The sequence below is a fragment of the Onychostoma macrolepis genome, chromosome 23, assembly GCF_012432095.1.
Source record: "Onychostoma macrolepis isolate SWU-2019 chromosome 23, ASM1243209v1, whole genome shotgun sequence".
In the NCBI taxonomy this organism is placed as follows: Eukaryota; Metazoa; Chordata; class Actinopteri; order Cypriniformes; family Cyprinidae; genus Onychostoma; species Onychostoma macrolepis.
In genome coordinates this window covers 14,821,204-14,844,455 of record NC_081177.1, presented here as the reverse complement: position 1 = coordinate 14,844,455, position 23,252 = coordinate 14,821,204, and the positions used below count along the sequence as shown (strand labels likewise).

The window sequence follows — 23,252 nt, the reverse complement described above, 5'->3', positions numbered from 1 at the left end:
TTTGTATACTTGCTATTAGAGGGTGTGATCAGTCGCATGTCGATAGCTTTCATTGTGGACGCAGCGAGTTAACAGATGAGCACTAATCGGGATCACCCAAAATACACCAAAAACAAAAATCTACAGCATAAACAAGAGAAGAGAAACAACAGAAAAAGGAGAAACAAGAGGACTGGCTGCTTGACATGGATTGTCCAGACATCTGCAATACAATACTTTTTAAGAGTGATACTTTTTTATTCACTTAGATGATTTAAATCTAAAACATCAGATATCTCATCATTTTTTAACATTCATGCCGATTAGGAATCGGTTCTGAAACGGATCACTTTATCTTTTTGAACTTTTTTTTTTTTAAACCAAACCAAACAAAAGTGGAATGTGATCGCACGTATTGGATGTATATTGGACTTATAAAGGGCGCCGGGAGGCAAAGACTGAATTAGACGCAGAGCATCTGAATCCTGCATCTGGACGACATTATAAAAGTAAAATATGGGGAATATTGAGAGTGTGGACGGGCAATCTGAGATGAAGCATCATATCATGCCCTTGAAAGTTCCCATGCCTGACCCAACAGAGCTAGAGGAAAGATTTGCCATTGTTTTGGTGAGTATGCGGTCAAAATATACAGTAGCCTAGGCTATACAGTGTATTTTTACTTTAATATATCGAAAACTTTTACTTGCGCGTTTAAAACATTTACTTAATATCACGTTTGTTTTCACTTATGTACGTAGCAGTAGTCTGTATTTACATGAAATCATAATTTTCATAGTTTCCTTAATTTAAAACAGCAATTATTGTTTTTTTCTCCCGTGCTCCTAACGTTATTGTTTAGCTAGCATCTCAAACTTCACAGTGATCAACAGATAATCACATCGCATAGTTGAGCTAAAAGGACGTGTTGACATTTCTTTGATATGTTCCGTATGTCAGAAGCTTTATGACCTTCTCAAATGTTTCGCTGCCACCCCCATCTTGTTACTCGCACGCTTCTCCTCTCCTCGGTCCTTTTGTCTCTGAAGCCTCACAAGCGCTGATAAATGATGTGAAATTTCTCATGGTGGTGAAACGGGCACACACAGGCACAAAATTCACTTTACATCCTAAAAGTTTTGTTTGGTGAATTGGCATACAGACAAAGAGCGTAATTTAGTGAGGGGTGTAATGTAATTCATCTCCTCATAGAGCGCAGCATTTTCTGAATTCCCCCAAAACTCCTACGAGCGAGATGGTGAAAGATCCAACTCCTTCTCTCTCTCTCTCTCTCCATCCAGCCACTGGTGTGGGTTTTTCTCAGACATTTGTGTTCAACACACGCTTACACACTCGTCTGTCATTGTGAATCTGACATTATGAGGCAATCAGGCGTGTTTATGTAATACAGTAACTGAATCATAACATCGTAACATTTGGAAACGTTGCTCGCCCGAATCTGTCAAATAGTCCTTGTGGTTTTTTCTTTAGTTTGTTGATTTGCGTTTTTGATTTAATAACAGATTAATAGATACTAAATTGATTTTATTCTATATTAATGTACAACTTGACTCATTTAGATGCTGTATAATGTACATATTAAAACTGTAATGAGGGTATTGCCAGTCATTTATAAGGTGTTCTGGGTGGTTACTAGGACATTCCCATAGAATTTACTTAGAATTTTTGATTTATTGATCAAAGAGTTGTAGTTTAACAACAAAGTGACCTAATTTTCTCCATACTGGACCGATGATGGAAAGACTGACCATCCCAGGGTGGGTCCGAGGTCAGTTTTAGAGCCTTGCCGGCAGTCCTCTTTAACTTCGGCCAGATTTCCTCTCACTGCTTTTACTTTGTGGGAAAGCATAACATTTTGAGTCACATTTGTGTTTCAGTGTGGTTATCGGATGATAGCATGTGCTGGGCTCTGTCTGTCCTGCTCGACAGATAAAGGAACATCAAAGTGTGTGTCTGGTAGAGAGCTCTCCACTCAGGAAAAGAGGCCTTCGACTTCACGCTATGGTACTGATTAGAGTCACGCAGGTTGAAAGTGTTTCCTCCATCATAGAGGTATCAATGCAGCCTGAACAAAAACATTTTTCCCCAGCAGTCATTTATTACAAAAAACAAATAGGAAAAATGATATTCTGACAGTCACAGCCTCTCTTTTACATGTATTTATAACTTTCCTCACAGCATACATCATACATCAGTGACGTAACTACACTTCCCTCATTTCCGCCTTTGATTTCCTGTGTGCTACTGCTTGTAGTGCACATTTAGCTCAGTGTGAGGTTGTGTCTGCTCGTACCATGTCCCCTCCCTCAGACACACGCTCTCAGACGGGTAGCGCATAATGATGTCATAGGTGTAGGCCGTGCCAGTGCTGTAATAACCGTGCAATGATGGCTTTAACAGAAGCTTAGCACACAGGAGGGCGGGCTGTGTGTGGAGATGGATCAGGGGATGAGACCCCAGGGTTACATCAGACAACTTCATGCGGCCCGCTAATAAAACGCTCGGTTCGGGCCTAACCGAGCGCATGTGCCTCATGCATCGTTTTGCTCTTTTTCCTTTGTCTGGCTGATTCTGACTCCGATTCTTCTCAGCTCTCTGCGGCTGGAAACAGCTGCCTGACATTTTTCCCTCGTTTGTGAAAGGAAATTGCATTGTGGAGCTGGCTGCGGCCAGTTTCTCCAGTGGTGCCTGGAGAGTTTGGCTACTGGCTTTCTTGATGGTCTCAATCTAGACTATTGCTTTGGTCACGCAGCCTTCAGACTGAAGATTATGATTTTCTTTATTCAAAGTAACTACAAAGTAGCATCATGACTGAATATGTATATATCAGATTCCAGGAACACTTAAAGGATAGTTCATCAGAAAAATGAAAATTCTTTCATCAATTACACAGTTCAGGGGAAGTAAATAATGACAGAATTTTCTTTTTTTGGATGCACTATCTCTTTAAAACGTTTTTTTTTTTGGAAGCTTACGAAGTGGGTGTGTTAAAGTCAACATGAACGCTGTTTACTTTCTTAATCTGTTCCTGGTCTTATTGAGCACGATTTATCAACACATGTTTTAACAAATAAAAATGTTTGTGTGCATAATCTTCATCGAAATGTAGGCTCCACCTCTTTTTGGCTGACATCAACACTTCTCCTCCAACCACCTGGCTCCATTCTGGCTTTTAACGATCCAGTCAATTTTCAAGTTGTAATCTTGGCCAATATTCTTTTTTTTTTCGTTAAATGTTCTTTTTTAATCCGAAATACATCAGTCAATCATTTTCAGTTTTAATTTTAATTTTAGTTTAAGTTTTAGTAATTTTGTTATTTGCTTTAAAAAAATTTCTATTTAAAATGTATTTATTTTTGTATTTTTAGTAATTTTACTTTTCAAAACATTTTATTTAATATTTTTATTTAAGTTTAAATTTTTCATTAATTATTTTTAATTTTTTATATATTTTTTATATTCATTTTTATAATTATATTACTTATAGAAGAAGCTGTTTTCATTTCTTTTACCGACACAACAAATGATGTAAACGTGCAAGGGGAACAGCGTAAACCTGAAATTTCCCACTAAATCTGACCTGACATCTCAAAAATGAATTATTATTTGTAGGCGTACTCCTCTATAATGGATTTTTGTCCAGTTTAACCTCTGTAGTGCAGCTTTAAACAATGTAGGTGGAACCCTAAATCCATATGGAATATTCTATGGTAATGGAACACTCTTATGCCTCACTCTGTGTCTGAAACTGAAGTTGGGGTCTGGCTTCCTAGCTAAACTTCTCCATATGGGCCTTTGTTTTGTTAAAGAGACAGGAGGTGTAATTTTTTTTTTTTTCCAGAGGTGCAGCGATGGAGCGGGAGTAGATGTGTGTGTGATATCCTCTTTCAAAGTGCTCCCGCTCGACTGCACCGCGGCGGATTCCTGTGGTCTGCTCTCGGTTAAAGCCACGGGAGAACTTTAGAGAGGGAAAATTCCCTTTGAACTGGCTGTCTGCCACTATGCTCCGTTGTAATGACTTTACCAACACTTTTAGCAGCATGTCGTACTGTAGGACTGTTTCGAAGGCTGTTGGGCTTATTTTCTTGTTTATCTACTTTGAAGCTGACACCAAAAGAGATTTGCAGTCTTGGATATGGTAGTAAACTGCTTTTTGCGATTCAAAGAGCTTTATGGTGTGCATGAGTGTTTAAGTGCGAGCTTTGCCACACAGGAAGAGGCAACACTGTGACCTTCCAGCCCCGTTTCTTGTCAGTGTGACCCCTGACACTGCGCTGTCTGTCATGTCACAGTATTTGATAGATGTCACTCAAGTGGAACTAATGGAGTCAAGCTGTGGCCTCTGTTTATGGGACATTAAACCTAAATCATTTTCATTAGTTTGGCCCGTGCTTCGTTTATCTGCTCTGTGTGTCTGGTCAGCCTGCTTTCGGGCCCGAGCGCTTCTAAAAAGCCTGCAGGTGGGGAGGAATCGGCCATTGTTTGTTTGTTGAGCCTCAGATTCATGCTGTGGGTGTACATCTGTCTCTCCGATGGCCCCATCACAATGTTCGAGATGGGATGTCTGAGGCTCCTCTCTGTAGGCATCCATGTCCTACACAAAAACACAGACTCACATACATTCAAATCTGACAGGTTTTCTTCAGGTGTAACTCATTCTTTATAGTTGCTCATTGGGTATTTGTTGATATTTAAATTTATTACACAGAATTGCAGAGGTTAGATACTGCAAACAGGTAAATATCAGTGCGGAAAATGCAAGAAAAGTCTGGGCCTGGTCAATAAAATCGTACATATATGAAAAGCTCTTGCCAGTGGTTTTTTAAATTAATTATAGCTTTTTATACTTTTTTTTGTCATATTTTTCAGTTAAAATATCTAAATATCCTTGAATCAAGATACAATTACTTAGATGTTTTCATCTTTTAAGTGTTAACAATTAAAAAACAGTTTTAAGACAAAAATACACTTATTTAGAATATTTTAAGATTTTTTCCCCCTTGTTGTAAGCTTAAATCTTTACTAAATTTACTTAGATTTATGCTCAAAAACAAAAGAAAAATGGTATATAGTGAAAAAACAAAATTTAATGTATAGTTTATATTCTTTCTTGATTTGAGCATAAATCTTATTTCATGAGGTTTATGCGTACATTAAAAAAAATCAGTGGGGTAAGAAAAATGTGGTTAATCAATATAAATTATCTAATAAAAGTCTTACTTTCTCATGCAATGTTGCTTCTCAAGTAAATTTATTTAGTTTTCAAGTAAAAACTAAATAAATTTACTTGCTTCTCAAGTAAATTTATTTAGTTTTTACTTGAAAATGTCAAAAACGTCAATTTAAATGTAATTTTTGCAATAGCTGCCATGTATGTTATTTGCAATATGTTGAACAATATATGCAATTTTACATTTGCATGGTTTATATTTGGCCATAGGTGTGTGTCTCTCTCTGTGTGTGTGTGTGTGGGTCAGGCTGCTCTCTTGCAGCTGGGTTGAGGGTCCATTCTGAGCAGTGGTTTCCTCTCCTGCACAATGGAGGCTCTGTGAGTGTGTGTTGTTTTAGAGCGAGGGCCTCTCCCCCCTGAGCCCTTTGTGCTTGTTTCTTTTACTATAGAGCCCGCAGGAACTGCTGCAAGAGTTCATACTTGCAGATAACTGCCATTTTAGCACATGTCTGAAAATAAATGTTTCGTTTTCATCAATATCATGCCACTCGTAATAATGAAACGTATGTAAACCAGAACATCCTCTTTCTGGGCTCCTTTTCTTAGGCTCACATTCAGAAAAAGTGTACTCCCATTGTTCCATGTATTTTAAGGTTGGCAGGACTGAGTGGGTGGTGACTCTCTGCTAGAACTCACCATTATTATTATCTCAGGGTGAATTTACTCACCACACCATCATGACACAGGCGGTAGCCCTGGTGGCCTCCTTAGCTAGACATTGTGTTTAACTTTCTTCAGGATTCTGCAAAGCAAGTTTCACTATTCCATACTGGCATTATTTGGAGCCTCTATGGCTTTTTCATGGATAGACCCCTACTGCTGCATGTTAAGTTATGTGACAACATATAGGTGCTTTTTCTTTGAGATTATTAATGCACTTCAAATAAATAAATAAATATATATTTTGTAAAAATACTTAAAATGAGGTCAATTTACTTGAGAAGCAAAATTGCACAAGTATATATTGATTTAATTTAGTGCTGTCAAACGATTAATCGCATCCAAAATAAACGTTTTTGTTTACATAATATATGTGTGTACTGTGTATATTTATTACGTATATATAAAGACACGCATATACAGCATATGTTTTGAAAATATTTACATGTATTTACATGTATATATTTATATTCATATAACTGATGTTATATATAAATATAATTAATCTATATAAGTAACATATTTTTCTTAAATATATACATGCTTGTGTGTGTATTTATGTATACATAATAAATATACACAGTACACACACACTATGTAAACAAAAACTTTTATTTTGGAGGGGATTAATCGCGATTAATCGTTTGACAGCACTAATTTAATTATATTTTTCTTACCCCACTGCCTTTTTGGGATTTTGTAAGCATAGGCCACAAAATAATCACAAAATTTTGTTAGATTTAGGCTTTGAATATAATAAAAAAAATTATTATATAAATATAATATAATAAAAAAACATCTATGCTCAGTAAAAGTAAAATTATTATTTTTTTTTTAAATTGTACTTCAGTCAGACTGTTGAATAGAAGTGTAACAGTTTCCATAAAAATATTAGGCAGCAAAAACTGTTTTCAGCAATGATAATAATAAGAAATGTTTCTTGAACAGAAAATCTGCATGATTTCTAAAGGATCGTGTGACATCGAAGACTGGAGTAATCACTGTTGAAAATTCAGCTTTGTCATTACAGGAATAAATTACAATTTAAAATATATTCAAATTGGAAATTGGTTACTTCAATTTGTAATTATATTGCATAGTATTACTATGTTTACTGTACTTTTGATAAAATGAATGAATGAATGAATGAATTAATTAATAAATGAGAATTCTTTCAACAACATAAAATTTCTTAATTATTCCAAATATATATATATATATATATATCTATATATATATAGATATATATATATATATATATATACGATTAGCAGTGAGATATGGTTGTATATTGGCACGGCTGTGATAAAAGTTGCAAGGAATGGGCCAAACAAACTCTGTCATTGCCAACAAAGGGTATATAACAAAGTATTGAGATTAAATTTTGTTATTGACCAAATACTTATTTTCCACCATAATTTACAAATAAATTCTTTAAAAATCCTACAATGTGATTTTCTGGATTTTTTTTCTCATTTTGTCTCTCATAGTTGAGGTATACCTATGATGAAAATTACAGGCCTCTCTCATCTTTTTAAGTGGGAGAACTTGCACAATTGGTGGCTGACTAAATACTTTTTTGCCCCACTGTATGTATATATATGTATATATATATATATATATATAGTGCCGATGTCATAGAATTTTCTATATTTTTGCATAAATATGACCCAAAACATCATCAGATTTTCATATAAGTCCTGAAAGTAGACAAAGAGAACCGAATCAAACAAGTGAGAGAAAAATATTTTCTTTGTCATTTATTTATTGAGAAAAATGATCCAGTGTTACATATCTGTGCGTTGCAAAAGTGTGTGAATCTTTGCTTTCAGTATCTGGTGTGACCCCCTTTTGCTGCAGTAACTGAAGGTAAAGTTTCTTGTAAATGCTGATCGGTCCTGCACAATAACATGAAGGAGTTTTAGCCCATTCCTTAGTGCAGAACCGCTTAAACTCTGTGATGTTGGTGAGTTTCCTCATATGAACTGCTTGCTTAGGTCCTTCCACAACATTTTAATTGGATTAAGGTCTGGACTTTGACTCAGCCATTCCAATACATTAACTTTGTTCTACTTTAACCATTCTTTGGTAGAATGACTTGTGTGCTTGGGGTTGTTGTCTTGCTGCATGACCCACGTTCTCTTGAGACTCTGTTCTTAAACAGATGTCCAGATGTTTTCCTTTAGAATTTGCTGGTATAATTCAGAATTCATTGTTCCATCAGTGATGACAGGCTGTCCTGCCCAAGATGCAGCAAAACAGGCCCAAGCCATGATACCACCACCACCATGTTTTACAGATGGGATAAGATTCTTAAGCTGGAATGCAGTGTGTTCTTTTCTTCGAACATAATAGCTTCTCATTTAAACCAATAAGTCTTATTTTGGTTTCATCCATCCATTAAACCTTTCTCCAATAGTCCTCTGGCTTGTCCACATGATCTTTAGCAAGCAATTTTTGTAGAACAGTGGTTTTCTTCTTGCACCTCTGCGCACACCATGGTTGCTCAGTGTTCTCCTGATGGTGGGCTCATGAACATTAACATTAGCCAGTGTGAGAAAGGCCTTTAGTTGCTTAGAAGTTACCCTGGGAACTTTTGCAACCTCACAGACTATTACACGTTCTGCTTTGGAGTGATCTTTGTTGGTCGACCACTTCTTGGGAAGGTAACAGTGGTCTTGAATTTCCTCCATTTGTACACAATCTGTCTGACGGTGGATTTGTGGAGGACAAATTCTTTAGAGATGGTTTTGTAAACTTTTCTAGCCTGATGAGCAACATCAACTCTTTTTCTGAGGTCCTCAGTAATCTCCTTTGTTCGTGACATGATTCACTTCCACAAACATGATCAGACTTTGATAGATGTCTCATTTGTTTGATTGAGTTCTCTTTGTCTACTTTCAGGACTTGTGCAAAAATCTGATTATGTTTTGGGTCATATTTATGCAGAAATATAGAAAATTCTAAAGGGTTCACAAACTTTCCAGCAGCACTGTATGTTGTACAAGAGTGTGTGCAGTTGTAAATGTTTGGATGTCAAAATGAAGCTATACCCTGTGCTCTCATTCCTGTTGTACTCTGTATATCCGTTATGACCCTGTTCCTTTCCATCTCCTGTGTGGCCGACCGAAGACACAAACAGGACATCCTCTTTTTAAGTGTCAGCCAGAATATCTGAATCACTATAAATTATATTTGTAGAATGTTTATATTTATAGCACCATACATGCTCAGTTCTGACTTCATGACTGGACAGTACAGTAGTTCCTGAAATCACGCCTCATGACAGGAAAAACTTCTAAGTTACCACATCATTGAAGACATTAATTCATAAATGAGAATTCACTTTCATACAGAATGCTTAACCAAAACTGGAAATTTTTCACAACATTTTTGTGGTTATAAGATAAGAATGGCCAGGCTGTCCTTACATGAGCTTCTGAACTTTTCTATTTTAAAGGGAAACGTTTTTCTGTCTTTGACCTGACTATGATTTGCGGTTGACATCGTGTTGAGTTGCTCAGAGCCCCAGTGAATCTCTTGGTGGAGAAGAGCATAGTGCACTAGTATGCGGGAGGCACACCACAGCTGGAGACCATCGAGGTGTTAATGGCCCCATCAATATGATGTTATGGGACTTTAAAGTGTCTTTGTTTACCAGTTAACTGTGTTGTTGAGAAATTGGAATGGGAAGTTTCACATACGTTCACGTTTTCAGTGTTCTCAATTCTGAAGAGCTGAAGTTGCATTACTGGTTTTACTTTCAGTGAGCAAATTCACAGCTGATTACGGTGGTGTGTCCATGGGCATTTAAACAGGCAACAGAATCTGCAGTAAAAGTTGATGATATGGTCATTGGATATCATAATTTTCATGTGTAAATGATTTTAATTTAAGTTTTTAAAATTTTTATTTCATATTATTATTTTTTATTTGATTATATATTATTTATTTATTTTAGCTTTATTTATTATTATGATTGTATGTATTATATTTAGCCTAGATCCTGAATGGTTTGGAATGGGGATTGTTTGTGTTTCTTATGTAAACATCTGGTGGGGGATGGTGTGGAAGTTCACTAGTACCTCGACCTCGGTCTCTTTCTGTGTTGTGGTGGATGGGACATTTGTGTTTTGTGGATTTGCTTTGTTGTGATTGCCTGGTTCAGGTTACTGGTTAGGTTTGGGAGATTAGGTGTCAGCGCAATGAATGGAGGACAGCATTTTCTCACACTCCATTTTGTCTTGCTTATTGCCAGGAGAGGTGCCTGAGAACAGCCCTGACCTCCTGTAGATCTCCACTTTCGTTCCCAGCAATCTTTTCGTTAGAGCAAACTGTTACTTTTAAACTAAATTTAAAGTTGGAAATCCCCCTGGACTTGTGACACCTTTTGTGGCTGAGGTTCCTGTGCTTCTTTCTTGTATTGTACACCGTTTCAAGGAATAAGAGGAACAGTAGCTTCGAGAGCTTGTGTTGATGTGGTTTTGTACGACACGGAAATTCACCCATAAACCCAGTACTTTGTCATTTACATGTGATTGTGATGTCATTACTTCAGGTCATTTTCTTCAATAAGATTCTGTTAATCATTCTTCCAGGTTTGTCATAGGGCCTGGGGTTTTTTTTTAACCAGGTGGTCCACAAGGGGGTCCATATATAATTCCTACAAAACACAGGATTTTATTTAAAAAAAGATCCATATTATTATATTATATTATATTATATTATATTATATTATATTATATTATATTATATTATATTATATTATATTATATTATATTATAGTTAGTGCTGTAAAATGATTAATCAATAATAAATAATCAAAAATGTTGTTTATAATATATGTGTGTACTGTGTATATATATATATATATATATATATATATATACACACACACACACACACACACATACAGAATATATTTGGAAAATATTTACATGTATTTACATGTATATATTTATATTTCTATAATTTATATTATATATAAATATATTTAATGTAAAAACATTTTTTCTTAAATATATACGTGCATGTGTGTATTTATATATACATAATAAATATGCACAATGCACACACATATATTATGTAAACAAAAACTTTTATTTTGGATGTGATTAATCGAGATTAATCGTTTGACAGCACTATTTATATTATATTATATTAAGTTATATTATATTATATTATAAAATTAATATCTAAATATGGTTCAGTAATGATCTGTTCAATATTATAGAAGGTTATTATATTATAGATTGATTAATGTTAATGAAATTAATAAATTTTCTTCAAATGTCCTGCAAGGGGGTCTATAGGCAGATAAATAAAATATATGGTTTTATTTAAAATATATATTTAAAAAACATTTTTGCAATTATATTATATTATATTATATTATTAATATGTAAATTTAGATGATTAAAATGTATATCTAAAAGGGTTACAATAATGATCTGTTAAGTATTATAGAATTACGTTTGTTGTCATTATTAAGTGAGAAAATCCTATTTTTATTGGGGGTCCTTGGGTGGGTTGAGGGCCTGGATGGAATGTCCCTGTGTCTGTAAAGATTATCACTCTCTCTCTCTCTCTCTCTCTCTCTCTCTTTCTCTCATAATATATTCAAAGATACCAAGACCTTGCCTTGACATTTCATAAGATAAACATCTCAACAGACCTTAGATCAGCAATGAGGGAAGTGTACAGGTTTTGGTCACATCCTTGGGGTTGGAAAGTCATCTGGATAGGGCTCAATGTAAACCTCTGAAGAACTAATTCAATAAGTCGTGACACTCCTTGGCCTGTGCAGCAGAAACGGGTCTCACTCAGTAGGGTTCGGTTTTCAGATTTGTTGTACAGAAGATATTGTTGAGAAAAAGTACAAGTATTTTATTATCTTGACCAGTCTTCATGTAATATTCAAATTCCTTGTGTTTAATACAGTGAAGCAGGGCTTTTTTTAGCAAGGAAAAAATGGTTGGAAAGTTTTAACATTTTACTGTTTTCATATTGACTGTACAGGGTTCAACACACTTTTCCCAAAAAATATTTGGAAGAATGAGAGGAAAAAAGCTTCAGCAGGCCAGTGTGACGTTCAGTAAGAGCTATTGTTTCCCATTCAAACTTACAGTCCACTATATCTGGCAGGGTTCGTGTGCATTCCTCAGATCCTACGTTGACGCTCGGTGCCTGGGGACCTATTAGGTAGAGCTCAGTAGCTGAAAGGGGGAGACGGTCAGATGGGGAGACGGTGTGTGTCTGGCGCTCCGCTCTGGTCTAGTCGACTATGCTGACATATGCTAGATCCATTGAAAGGTTACAAGATCCCAGACGTCTCCCTCATTCTTCCTGTACTACAGTAGGCTGCCGTTTAAACTCATAAAATGGAGTCAGGGTATAAACTCTACCTGTTGACTTTGTAGTTAAAGAGTCGTTTAGATCAGTTTGTAAACCACTCTAATTGGCTTTAGGGTTTAAATTATATTAAGCTTGTAGGTTTAAGTGGGCTTTAGAGGAGTTTATGTTGGATGTCTCCCAGAGTCTAGTCTCAGGCATGGGAGCTGACGCTCGGAGCTGTGCATGGGCGAAAAACATATTTGCATTGTTTGTGTTTATAAATGCAGCTAAGAATTTTTGCTCACATGAACTCCCACTGGCCTCAGAGCGGATGGAGAACCAGCCAAATAAGGCTGTAAAAGTCTGTGGCCCTCTTTTAAACATGCCATAGCTGTCCCCCTGGTGAAGACTAATATTTGACCACATCAGTATGGGGAAGAAGAGTCTTTTTGGTGCTGCTTTGTGATGTTCGCCCATCAGCAGTGTCTTTTGTCTGTTTCGTAAAGCTGACATGAAATAAAAAATGACCCTATTTACTTTATTAATACATGTTCCTGGTCTTATTGTGAATGATTTATCAGTGCATGCTATTATAAAGTAAAAAATGTCTGTCTTCATAAATATTTATGAAAATATTTCACTTGAATATTGTAAATATTGTAAATATATAATTTAGTATTTATTATTATTATTATTATTATTATTTATATACAATCAAATAATAAAATTAAGCATTTAAATACATAAAATTAAATAAATATATGTATGTTATTTTGAATAATAACCATTAATAAAAGAGTTTTTGTTTATTTTAAATTTTGTAAATATATTTAATAATAATGGCTATTATTATTTTTATTTAAATAAATAAATAAATAATATTGTTTCACTCAGAAAAAGTACATATTTACATCATATTACAGAAATAAAAAATGGCGCAAATTTCATGTTGACTGAAGAGTTTATATTGTTACAAGTCATAAACTGGAGACCACTTTTCCATGTGAGAAAGCACAGATTGGGTTGCTTTTCTTTTGCTTTTCTCTGTATGTTGTCTTCCTGTCTGACCTGTGCTCTCCGTCACGTGTGATGTTTTGTGAGGAGGGCTGTGCGTTACTGGGGTCTGTTCTCCCCTTCTCTTCTCTGTCTCTTGAGCTCTTCACTTCTCTTCATTCTCTGCAATCTGATACTCGACAACAAATCAAGCTACTGTTCTCTTAAGACACATCTTTCTCTCCCCTTTTGCCTGTCCCGCTCCCTCTTCAGCCAAACATCACAATTTCTATAGGTAATTTTCCCAACTCCCCCTGTAATTTGTAGCACAGTCTTTGCTCACTTTTTTTTATTGTATGTAATTCACATGGTTCATCTCGTCATGTGTATTTCCATTTCCCACGCTTCTGTTCCTCTTTTTAGGGAGAGAAAAAGTTTTTCCAGACTTGCAAAAATACATGTTCCCAGAAACTAAAATACACTACATTTGAGTCCTTTTTTACTCTAGTATTAAATAGTAAATGTTCCTCAGTTCTTCAATTTTTGGGTAGCTGTAGTCACCAATAGCCACAGTCTATTGTTCAACATAATCACTTGCCAAACAGCTCAACATGCCAGAAAAAGGGAATGGTTCTTTGTTGTGTCTGCACAGTCACCCTTTCACAAACTATAGTGGGATCAAACAGAAGCTCTTTTTGTCTCTGTGGTGGGTAGCGTCACTCTTAATTTGGAAGTAAAGTGCTTTCGGGAGTAGATTTTTTACTTTTTATTTTCAGACATTGAAAAATGAAAGTATTTTCATCTCAGATATAAGATGTGGGCCTCTTTTTAAAGCTGTCATGCCAGTAAAACAAGACTGGACTTTTGTGGGAAAGGTCTAATGAGATTTGCAAAATTAGATTAGGAATCGCCAGTTAGCTAAACCTTTTGCTGTAGTGGAGTAGCCAGCAAGGTCTTTTGGAAAAGGTAGAACATCAGCATTATTTTGTTTTGTTTTTGTTGTATTGCATTCATATTTTTGGACATGACCACCTTTTTATATTGTATAATGTTTTCAGACGTTTCATACTGAATGTGTGGGACTTTTTATGCCAAAATGAGATGTTCTTCCTTTCCAGGAATAGACAGAGTGCTTTGATCCCATTGGACCGTGTGCCATCTTAGTGGTTAGGACTGAATTCAGTGTTTTGTTATTTCAGACTGCTGTTTTTAGTGTGGCCTGGAGTGGACAGGCTAGTTTTTCTCCATAAAGATCAAAATCTTCATAGTGTTTTCTTTGATCGTACTTCAGTGGGTTTTCGCATTGATGGTTCCCCTTTGATTCGAAGACGTTTTTTGTACTTTTTGTACTCAAGTTTCAGTTGATTGTGGTGGTGTTGCTTCAGAGGTTTAGCTAATAATATATGTGCAGGAAGCTCTTGGGCCCTAAGAAAAAACCCCAGGGTAAATACTGCACAGCTGAATTAGAAAAGTGAATCTTAAACTTATTTGCTTAGACGCTCATTTCTGAAACAGAAAACAAAGAAGCCTAAATCTCAGAGGGCTACTGTAGATCAGATAAAGACTCATCTGAGCTCTTTGCAGCCACTGTTATCAGTGATGTGGCACCAGATCCTGGATCATCATGTGAAAGAAGGACTGGAACCTCACTGCTCTAAGTGCCCTAATTACATATCAGACCAACAAATGGTCACTAGGCAGTCCCGGCAACAGACATATGGCCAGATGCAACCTCTGACTCCTGTTTTGAAGCTTCCCAGAAGACAGTTTTATTGCTCACAGGTTGCTCTTTCATAGCTCAGGAAACTGAAGCTCTTTAAGTATTAACTTTGTGCCAGATGTCTCCTAAAATTGCTTATGAGAAATGAAAATAAACAAATTAGGCCAGTGTTGACATACAGTATAGGGGTTGACCGATATGTGTTTTTCAAGGCAGATACCGATTATTACAGATCAAGTAGACCGATAACCGATATTTTGAACCAATATATTTGTCTGGTGTATAAATTAAAATTAATGTCAAAGTTAAGAATAACAAGGGCTCTGACAAAAATTTCTGTAAATGCTTTTAAATTATTTTATTGGCAAATCGGTCTTGAAACTGACCGATACCGTTAACCATAAAAATGTTTAATATCTGCATCAATAATCGGCCATGCCGATAATCGGTCAATCCATAATACAGAGCTCTGAAATTAATGTGGATAACAAAGTCCATATTTGAAAAAATGGAGCTGTCTTCTTTAATATGCATATTTCTAAGAAGAAAATCTGACAATCTCATTGCTGTCTAGAAGAAAAAATTCATAATGAAATTATATTTCTTTCAGATGGGATTTGCTGTTGACATAAAAATGCAGTATAGCTGATATTTCCTCAGAGACTGGATGCTTTCATACTGGCTCAGAATGGCTGATGCTAATTTTGTAGACATTACGCTCCTTTCTTCCTCAAAAACAATGGATGAGGTTTGTTGTGTGAAATGTTCGGAAGCAGTGAGCTCATCACAAAGAGCTGCCGTTTACGTCATTTATTAAATACTGCATGCTAACAAGTGTAGGAGGCACCCATTCCATCCTTGACATTTGAGTTGTAGAGAGTAGAGAGCGAGAGAGAGAGAGAGCTTCAACTGTTGACCAACCCAAAATCTATAAGCTCAGTTAAAGAGAAGGGAATGGAGGGAAAATAGGCGATAGAAAATATTAACTAGGATAATTTATAGCCAAATTCATTACTGTTATAAACATGACACATTCCTTCTGAAACTGTGGACATCTGGAATGCACAATGTCGGTCACAATTGGGAGGTAAAAAAAATAACATTGGAAGGGGGATTGTGGGAGGGAATGGTAATGCTTGAGATCTTCACAGACAGAGCCAAATAACATTCTCCAGGGCCTCTTTTTACACATTGTCATTTCTGCCTAAAAGTTGTTAACTTTTCAGACATTACAAACCCTAGTCATCATAATTGGGATGTCTTCCAGTCGAATGTGGTTTCAAACAAAACAAATTTATTACATGGTCAGTTGAGTCTGTCTGCTGTTGTATTAAATGCTGAAAGCTGAACTGTCTGGATTTATTAACTCAAAACTTTGTTATACATCAGTTCTTCCCGCACTGCTGTTTGCTACAGGTAAATCTAAAGCTCCATCGCGAAACAAACAGCTGTGGACATTTATTCTGAATTAACTCTTCTAAGCTTTAATTTAGTTTAGACTTTTGTCTATGATGAGATTAAAAAAAGACTTTTACTAATGACGATTGTGTTCAAAACTTTGCCTTATTGCCATCTGGACTTTTGAGTGTTTCGAAACAATTGTTTTGCGAAGGACTTGGTTCAGTTGATTCAAAGTTTAGAAAAAAGAATTAACTTATGACCTGATTCTTTTCATTAATCACACAGGTTATCAGTTTGAATTAGTCCGATGAATCCTTCACTGAATGCTGCAATGCTGCTAAGAAAAACTGCAATGATACATACTGCATTCACCAGCCTTTCCCAGACATGTCACTGAATATGATTCATTTTTGACTTGTGGAAAGACTTAATTTCCACAAGTCAAATATACATCAGTTCTTCCTGCACTGCTGTTTGCTACAGGTAAATCTAAAGCTCCATCGCAAAACAGACAGCTGTGGACATTTATTCTGAATGAACTCTTCTAAGCTTTAATTTAGTTTAGGCTTTTGTCTATGATGAGATAAAAAAAGACTTTTACTAATGACGATTGCGTTCAAAACTTTGCCTCAATGCCATCTGAACTTTTGAGTGTTTCGAAACAATTGTTTTGCGAAGGAATTGGTTCAGTTGATTCAAAGTTTAGACCTGATTCTTTTCATTAATCACACAGGTTATCAGTTTGAATCAGTCCGATGAATCCTTCACTGAATGCTGCAAAACTAAGAAAAACTGCAATGATACATACTGCATTCACCAGCCTTTCCCAGACATGTCACTGAATATGATTCATTTTTGACTTGTGGAAAGACTTAATCACTTTACAGTGGAAATAAAATATAACGCATTCTTTCAACACATATAGTATTCACTTTCCACATATCATGGAGTTTATAGCACTGGAATGAAAACAAAAATGTTTTGTTTATAATGACGTGGTCATGTAATTTCACTGAGTTGATATGTTGCCTTGGCAGTAGGCTGTGAAACTGTTGGCTTTTGGGGTGGATGATCACTCTAGCGTGGAGTGCAAAGACATAGGTGATAGACAGATGCTCGGGTGGGTGTTGATATGGGTGTGAGTGGTATCTTCAGAACAAACACCTCTTCCATCTTCAAAGGGAAACCCACTGAGAGGTCTGTGCCATATTGGGCGAATCTGCTGCACGCTATCTGGAATCATAGCACAGAGTCTCAGGTTAATAAAGAGAGATACAGTGTTTGATACAGCTCACACCCCACACCTGACTCAGTGTGTGTTCCACTATTAAAGAGATTTAGAAGACAAATCACACACCTATCTGTTTGTAGTGCAAACATGACCTGATATCAGAGAGTAGTCTTGTTACAATGCAGTGCCCTGTCTATTAGAAGAGGTGGCAGGAAGAACAATGGTTTATATATCATTTGAACAAAAGCATTATTATCATCATCACACTAGTTTATATGGGAATCATGAGAATAAATGTCTCACATTTACACTACCGTTTAAAAGTTTGGGTTCAGAAAGATTTTTTTTTATTATTTAATTTAAAGAAATTAATATTTTCGTTCATTAAAGTGATAATAAAGACATTGTGACAATGTGACAAAATATTTTCATTTCTGTTAATAGCTGTTCTGTTGAACTTTCTATTCATTAAAGAATCCTGAAAAAAAAAAGGACATCTGATCACGTGACCCTGACGTTTGGAGTAATGGCTCCTGAAAATTCATATTTCAAATTTTACGGTATTAAAAAATTTTCTGACCACAAACTATTGAACAATAGTATTTATTATGAGGATAAAAGTCTGTTGTTTTTGTGGTGCTTGTCCAGGATATGTGATAGCTCAAGTTAACAAGTTTCAGGTGACAGAGTTACATTTAGATGTCTGTGCCATTTAATCAAGTGTGTTATTATTTACGAAAGTTGCTAGAAACATGCTGACTTTAACTAACTTGCAAGTAAGATTCTCTCGCACATTCTGTGCAAAGCACAAAATCGAGTTTATGTGGACGTGTCTGTGTGTCGTAATTGTGTATTTCCGTATACTTTAACACATAAGTCATACTTCAACTAATGCAGTTTGCTTTCTAGCAACATCCCAGTAAACAAATACTGCAAACCACTCAGAATACCTTAGCAACTGCCTAGCACAGCAACACACCGGCAATCACTCACAATTGTGGCTGTGAGTTTTGCAAAGGCAGTTTCCTTCAGAAAATATAAAAATATAGTTTGAAATGGAGAATTTCGTAAAAAGATTTGTTTAAAATCATATTCAGTCATCAAGCAAAGACTGAAGAGAAATATGATTTCAAACAGGATATAAGAAGTCAGCACAGGACGTGAGGTCATAGGCTGCAGGGTTTCTCGTGTCAGACAACAAACCGCTGTGACCCAAAGAAAACGAGCACAGAGACTTCTCTGCAAGGTCGTTGCCATGGATACATGGAGGAATACATGACTTCCTGTGTGTTCTGATGCGAAAGCGCTCTCTTGTTTTTCAGAACTCTATGAACCTGCCCCCAGATAAAGCACGTCTCCTCCGGCAGTATGATAATGAGAAGAAGTGGGACCTCATCTGTGACCAGGTACATCCTCCACAATCACACATTATTATGTCACACCCTTGCCTCAGTAAGGCAGTCCAGAAAACACCTCCAAGAATGGTGTTGTTGACATGACATTTAAAAAAATATATTATTACAATCATTATTATTAACAAGTTAAAGGGATAGTTCACCCTAAAATGAAAATTCTTTCATTAATAACTCACCCTCATGTGATTCCAAACCTGTAATACCCGTAAAAACACAAATTAAGATATTTTTGATGAAATCTGAGAGCTTTCTGACCCTGCATAGACAGCAATGCAACTGACACGTTCAAGGCCCAGAGATGTAGTAAGGACATTGTTAAAATAGTCCATGTGACATCAGCGGTTCAACCTTAATTTTATGAATCTACGAGAATCCTTTTTTTGTGCAAAGAAAACAAAAATAATGACTTTATTCAACAATTTAATCTCTTCCATGTCAGTTTTTGACGCATGTTCGTGAGAGTACCACAACGGATTAATTAATGACAATTTTTTTAATTTAAAGAGGAAGTTTTGGCTTGCCAGTTATTAAAACACAGTTTTGTCAGATTTGAATGATTTATCACACAGACTTCACACAGACTTATCACACTTCTGTAGAGCTTTCTAGTAGTTCCACTTAGGACCACTTTTATGATAATTTTATAGTGATTTTATCCTCAGTCCCATTCATTTTAATTGCATTAAAAAATCGACCTGTGCAGTCTTCAGAATTTCTCCTTCTGAGTTCATACTTTCATACAGGTTTAGAATAATATGAGAGTGAGTAAATGATGACAGAATTTTATTTTTAGAGGAACTGTCGCTTTAAGTAAACTGACACATCTTGTTAAATACAGGGTCTTGCTGAAAAAAAATGCATCAGTGCAGTAAATTATGACATTAAGTGCTACATTTTGTGCATGTTTTGTAAAACTAATTTTAAATGTCTAGTTGTGCATCTTGACAAATCTGTGCTGCTGAAAAAGGGAGTTCATAGTTACAACAAAAAATTGTTTAAGAATAATGTCAGTTTTTTTTTTTTAAACAAACAGTATGAAATGATTAAGAATATGTGTATGTGTTAGTTAAAACAGAACATTCATCTTTTGGAGGAGATGTTTGATGTTTTTTGCCTGTGTTTAACTGTCTCCCGCTCTTTTCTGTGTTAGGAGCGTTTCCAAGTGAAGAATCCTCCACATACATACATCCAGAAACTACGTGGTTATTTAGACCCAAGAGTCACACGCAAGGTCAGCATCATTCGCAAGATTGTGTAACCAATGTCTGTTTCTCACCTGGTTGCATGTGAACATGACTTGCAGCAGTTAAAGAGGTTGTATTATTAGAAATAAAAAAAATTCACCAACTTTGCTAATTATATTTATTTAAGAATACTTATTGTTTTGCACAAAGAATCTGAGTAGAACAATAATTATACACCTGGAAAAAAAAAAAAAAAAAACTTTCAAAAGTTTGCGGGCAGTAAGATTTTTTTATTCGGCAAGGATGCATTAAATTGATCAAAAGTGAAAGTAAAGACATTTATAGTGTTACAAATTATTTCCATTTAATAAATAATTGGAAATATATGCTGTTCTTTTGAACTTTCTATTTATCAAAGAATCCTAAAAATTATCTCGCTTTCCTCAAAAATATTAAGCAGCAGTAATAATATTGAGAAATGTTTCTGGAGCACCAAATCAGCATATTAGAATTATTTTTGAAGGATCATGTGAGAAATTATGCTGAAAATTTTGCTTTGCATCAAAGAAAAAAATTACATTTTAAATTCTATTAAAATGGAAAACAGTTATTTAAAAATTTTTACGTTTTCTTTTGAGAAAATTGCCTTTAAAGTTGTCCAAATGAAGTTCTTAGCAATGCATGTTACTAATCAGAAATTAAGTTTGGATACATTTAAGGTAAGAAATTTACAAAATATCTTCATGGAATATGATCTTTACTTAATATCCTAATGATTTTTGGCATAAAAGAAAAATGGATAATTTTGACCCATAATGTATTTTTGGCTATTGCTACAAATATACCCCAGCGACTTAAGACTGGTTTTGTGGTCCAGGGTCACATATGATCAATTGGTTTCCTCTGTATGTCATTAGTATTGACCTCTTTTGTGCACTAAAAGTTTAACCAGAAGTGTCGTTTTACCCAGAACTCGTTAGTGTTTATTGAAATGTTTAAACTGTTCTGGTGAGATTGCAGAGTTTTTCTCCAAACATGCCGATAATCATCAGTTTGTTTCTGTGTGCAGAAATTCCGCAGGAGGGTCCAGGAATCCACCAAAGTCCTGCGGGAGCTGGAGATATCGCTTCGAACCAATCACATAGGGTGACTAATTCCTGTCTTCTTTCATTTAATCCTTCTTTTACATCTCTTCGTCTTGTGCTGATCTCTCCAAATACCCCTCCCAGTAACCATTGCAGTGAGGTTATGAGGCTCCTGTATACAGTGCAGGGAACAATAGCACTGCTAGTGGTATGGACGGGAAGCTGTGGTATTGTTTGGCTTTCCCCTCTAAAGAATCACTCTTTCTTTGTTCTTCCTGTTGTAGATAGCTAGATGTAGTGTTTGCTCGTGCACAAATCCCTGCTGTTGGGCTGTTCTGCCAGCTTCCCTCTGCTTATAATGCTGTCTGTAGACCTCGGCAGCGTCCAGATGGTTTTTATTCATCTCGTCCCTCACACACCACCCCCTTAGCAGCTTCAAGCAACTCAGGAAGCTGAGTTGTGTATGCTGGAGAGCCAGGAAGCCTGTAGCATCCAACAATGTAGTGTGTGAAAGGACACGTATACACACACACAAAGGTTTATAACTCACATTGATGAACACAGACAAAAACACTGACACACAATTGTGTAACACAATGAAGCACTGACAACTGGGAACATCTTTTCACTGTTTTTATTCCGTTTTCAAGGGCACACACACTTACTGAATACAAAAAAACAATTTGTTGTGGAACTGTGAAACCATTTACACACATCCGTATCAGAGAATAGCATGCTTGTTACGTGAATGGTACATTCTTACCAATCGGATGAACACACAAGCGATGAGGAGTAACTGATAACTTCACCACATTTTCCAATAGTTCAGGTCTTTTGGAAATTACATAATGTGTTGTATTTAATGTCACTTTGTATTGTGCATGCAAATTTACAGTCGAGTGAATCAAGTGTTCAAATATGCTCATATATATAATTGGAAAAATGATTTTTTTTTTTGGACCGTGCAAATGAACAATTCAAAATAATGCTTTGTATTTTGTTAGTTGTGAAGTTTACAAGTGCTAACTGAGATTGTTTGTGCCAAAACATACGGCTTTACATTAAAATAATATAATTTAAATGTAATAATAATTATAAAATAATTAAATAAGTTTTTTAATAATTGCATTTTATTATTAACATTTAAAATTTCATATTTTAACATTTTATAACAACAATTTAATATTTAAAATTATTCATTTAAATTATAAATTATATCATTTTATATTTAATTTTTTTTTTTTCTCAAGTTGCTAGTTACTTTTTTTGTTCGTTGTGTGTAGGTTAGCTAACTACTACTTCAAAAGATTAAAAGGCTGCATTCAGTTTAAATTACTATACATTATGAGTAGCTTGGCAAACTGCAGGTTCAAAGTAGCTTCCTGAACACTGATACATACACACAGTTAGTATACGAGCAAAATCTCAGAAAACACTGACAAAATATGATTCTGAATGACTTCCTTTGTCTGTGTGAGCCATAAATAACCAATACTATCCTGCATTATTAAGAGCCAGGGGTAGTGTGTTTCTCATTAAGAACAAAAGAAAAAGAATAGGCAGGCTATTTTCACTTTTTTGGGGGGCTGGATAAAATGGAACAGAGGACTGTTTATTGCATGTGTCCGATCCCTGGCCCCTTTCCGATGTGCTACTCCTTGCTTTGCCAAGACAATCTGAAATAGCATCTGGCCGGACAGGAAAAGAGACTAAAGGGGAGCAGGGAGGGGGAGGTGGCAGACAGGAAGCTGATGATGGAGTGAGCCCCCTCCACCTTTTCAGTCTGAAAAGTCTGTTTCTTGCTCAGTTCCACATTTTGTCTGTTTTTCTTGTGCTCGTTTGGGAGTCTGGTAGCTTTTTTTCCTAATGCATCGAAAGCCATTTAACAATAGAGACAGATTTCAACTAATCATACGGCTTGTGTTTGAGAGGCAAAAAAAGAATGAAAATGAGAGCCGTGCAGAAAAATGAAGAATGCATGTATATATAAGTGAATGTTT

General features: G+C 35.7%; 1 protein-coding gene across 5 annotated transcripts in view; it reads left to right on the top strand.

Moving 5' to 3' along the window:
- The first annotated feature begins 14 nt into the window (after positions 1-14).
- The window catches only part of fmnl3 (formin-like 3), a 45,952-nt gene continuing 22,714 nt past the window's right edge, over positions 15-23,252 (top strand). For all 5 annotated transcript variants that reach the window (XM_058762915.1, XM_058762914.1, XM_058762912.1 and 2 more), the window contains exons 1-4: positions 15-609; positions 18,891-18,974; positions 20,134-20,214; positions 21,237-21,313. In XM_058762915.1, coding sequence (XP_058618898.1) covers positions 496-609; positions 18,891-18,974; positions 20,134-20,214; positions 21,237-21,313 — 356 coding nt within the window. In that variant the 5' untranslated portion in view covers positions 15-495. The remainder of the gene's footprint in view (positions 610-18,890; positions 18,975-20,133; positions 20,215-21,236; positions 21,314-23,252) is intronic.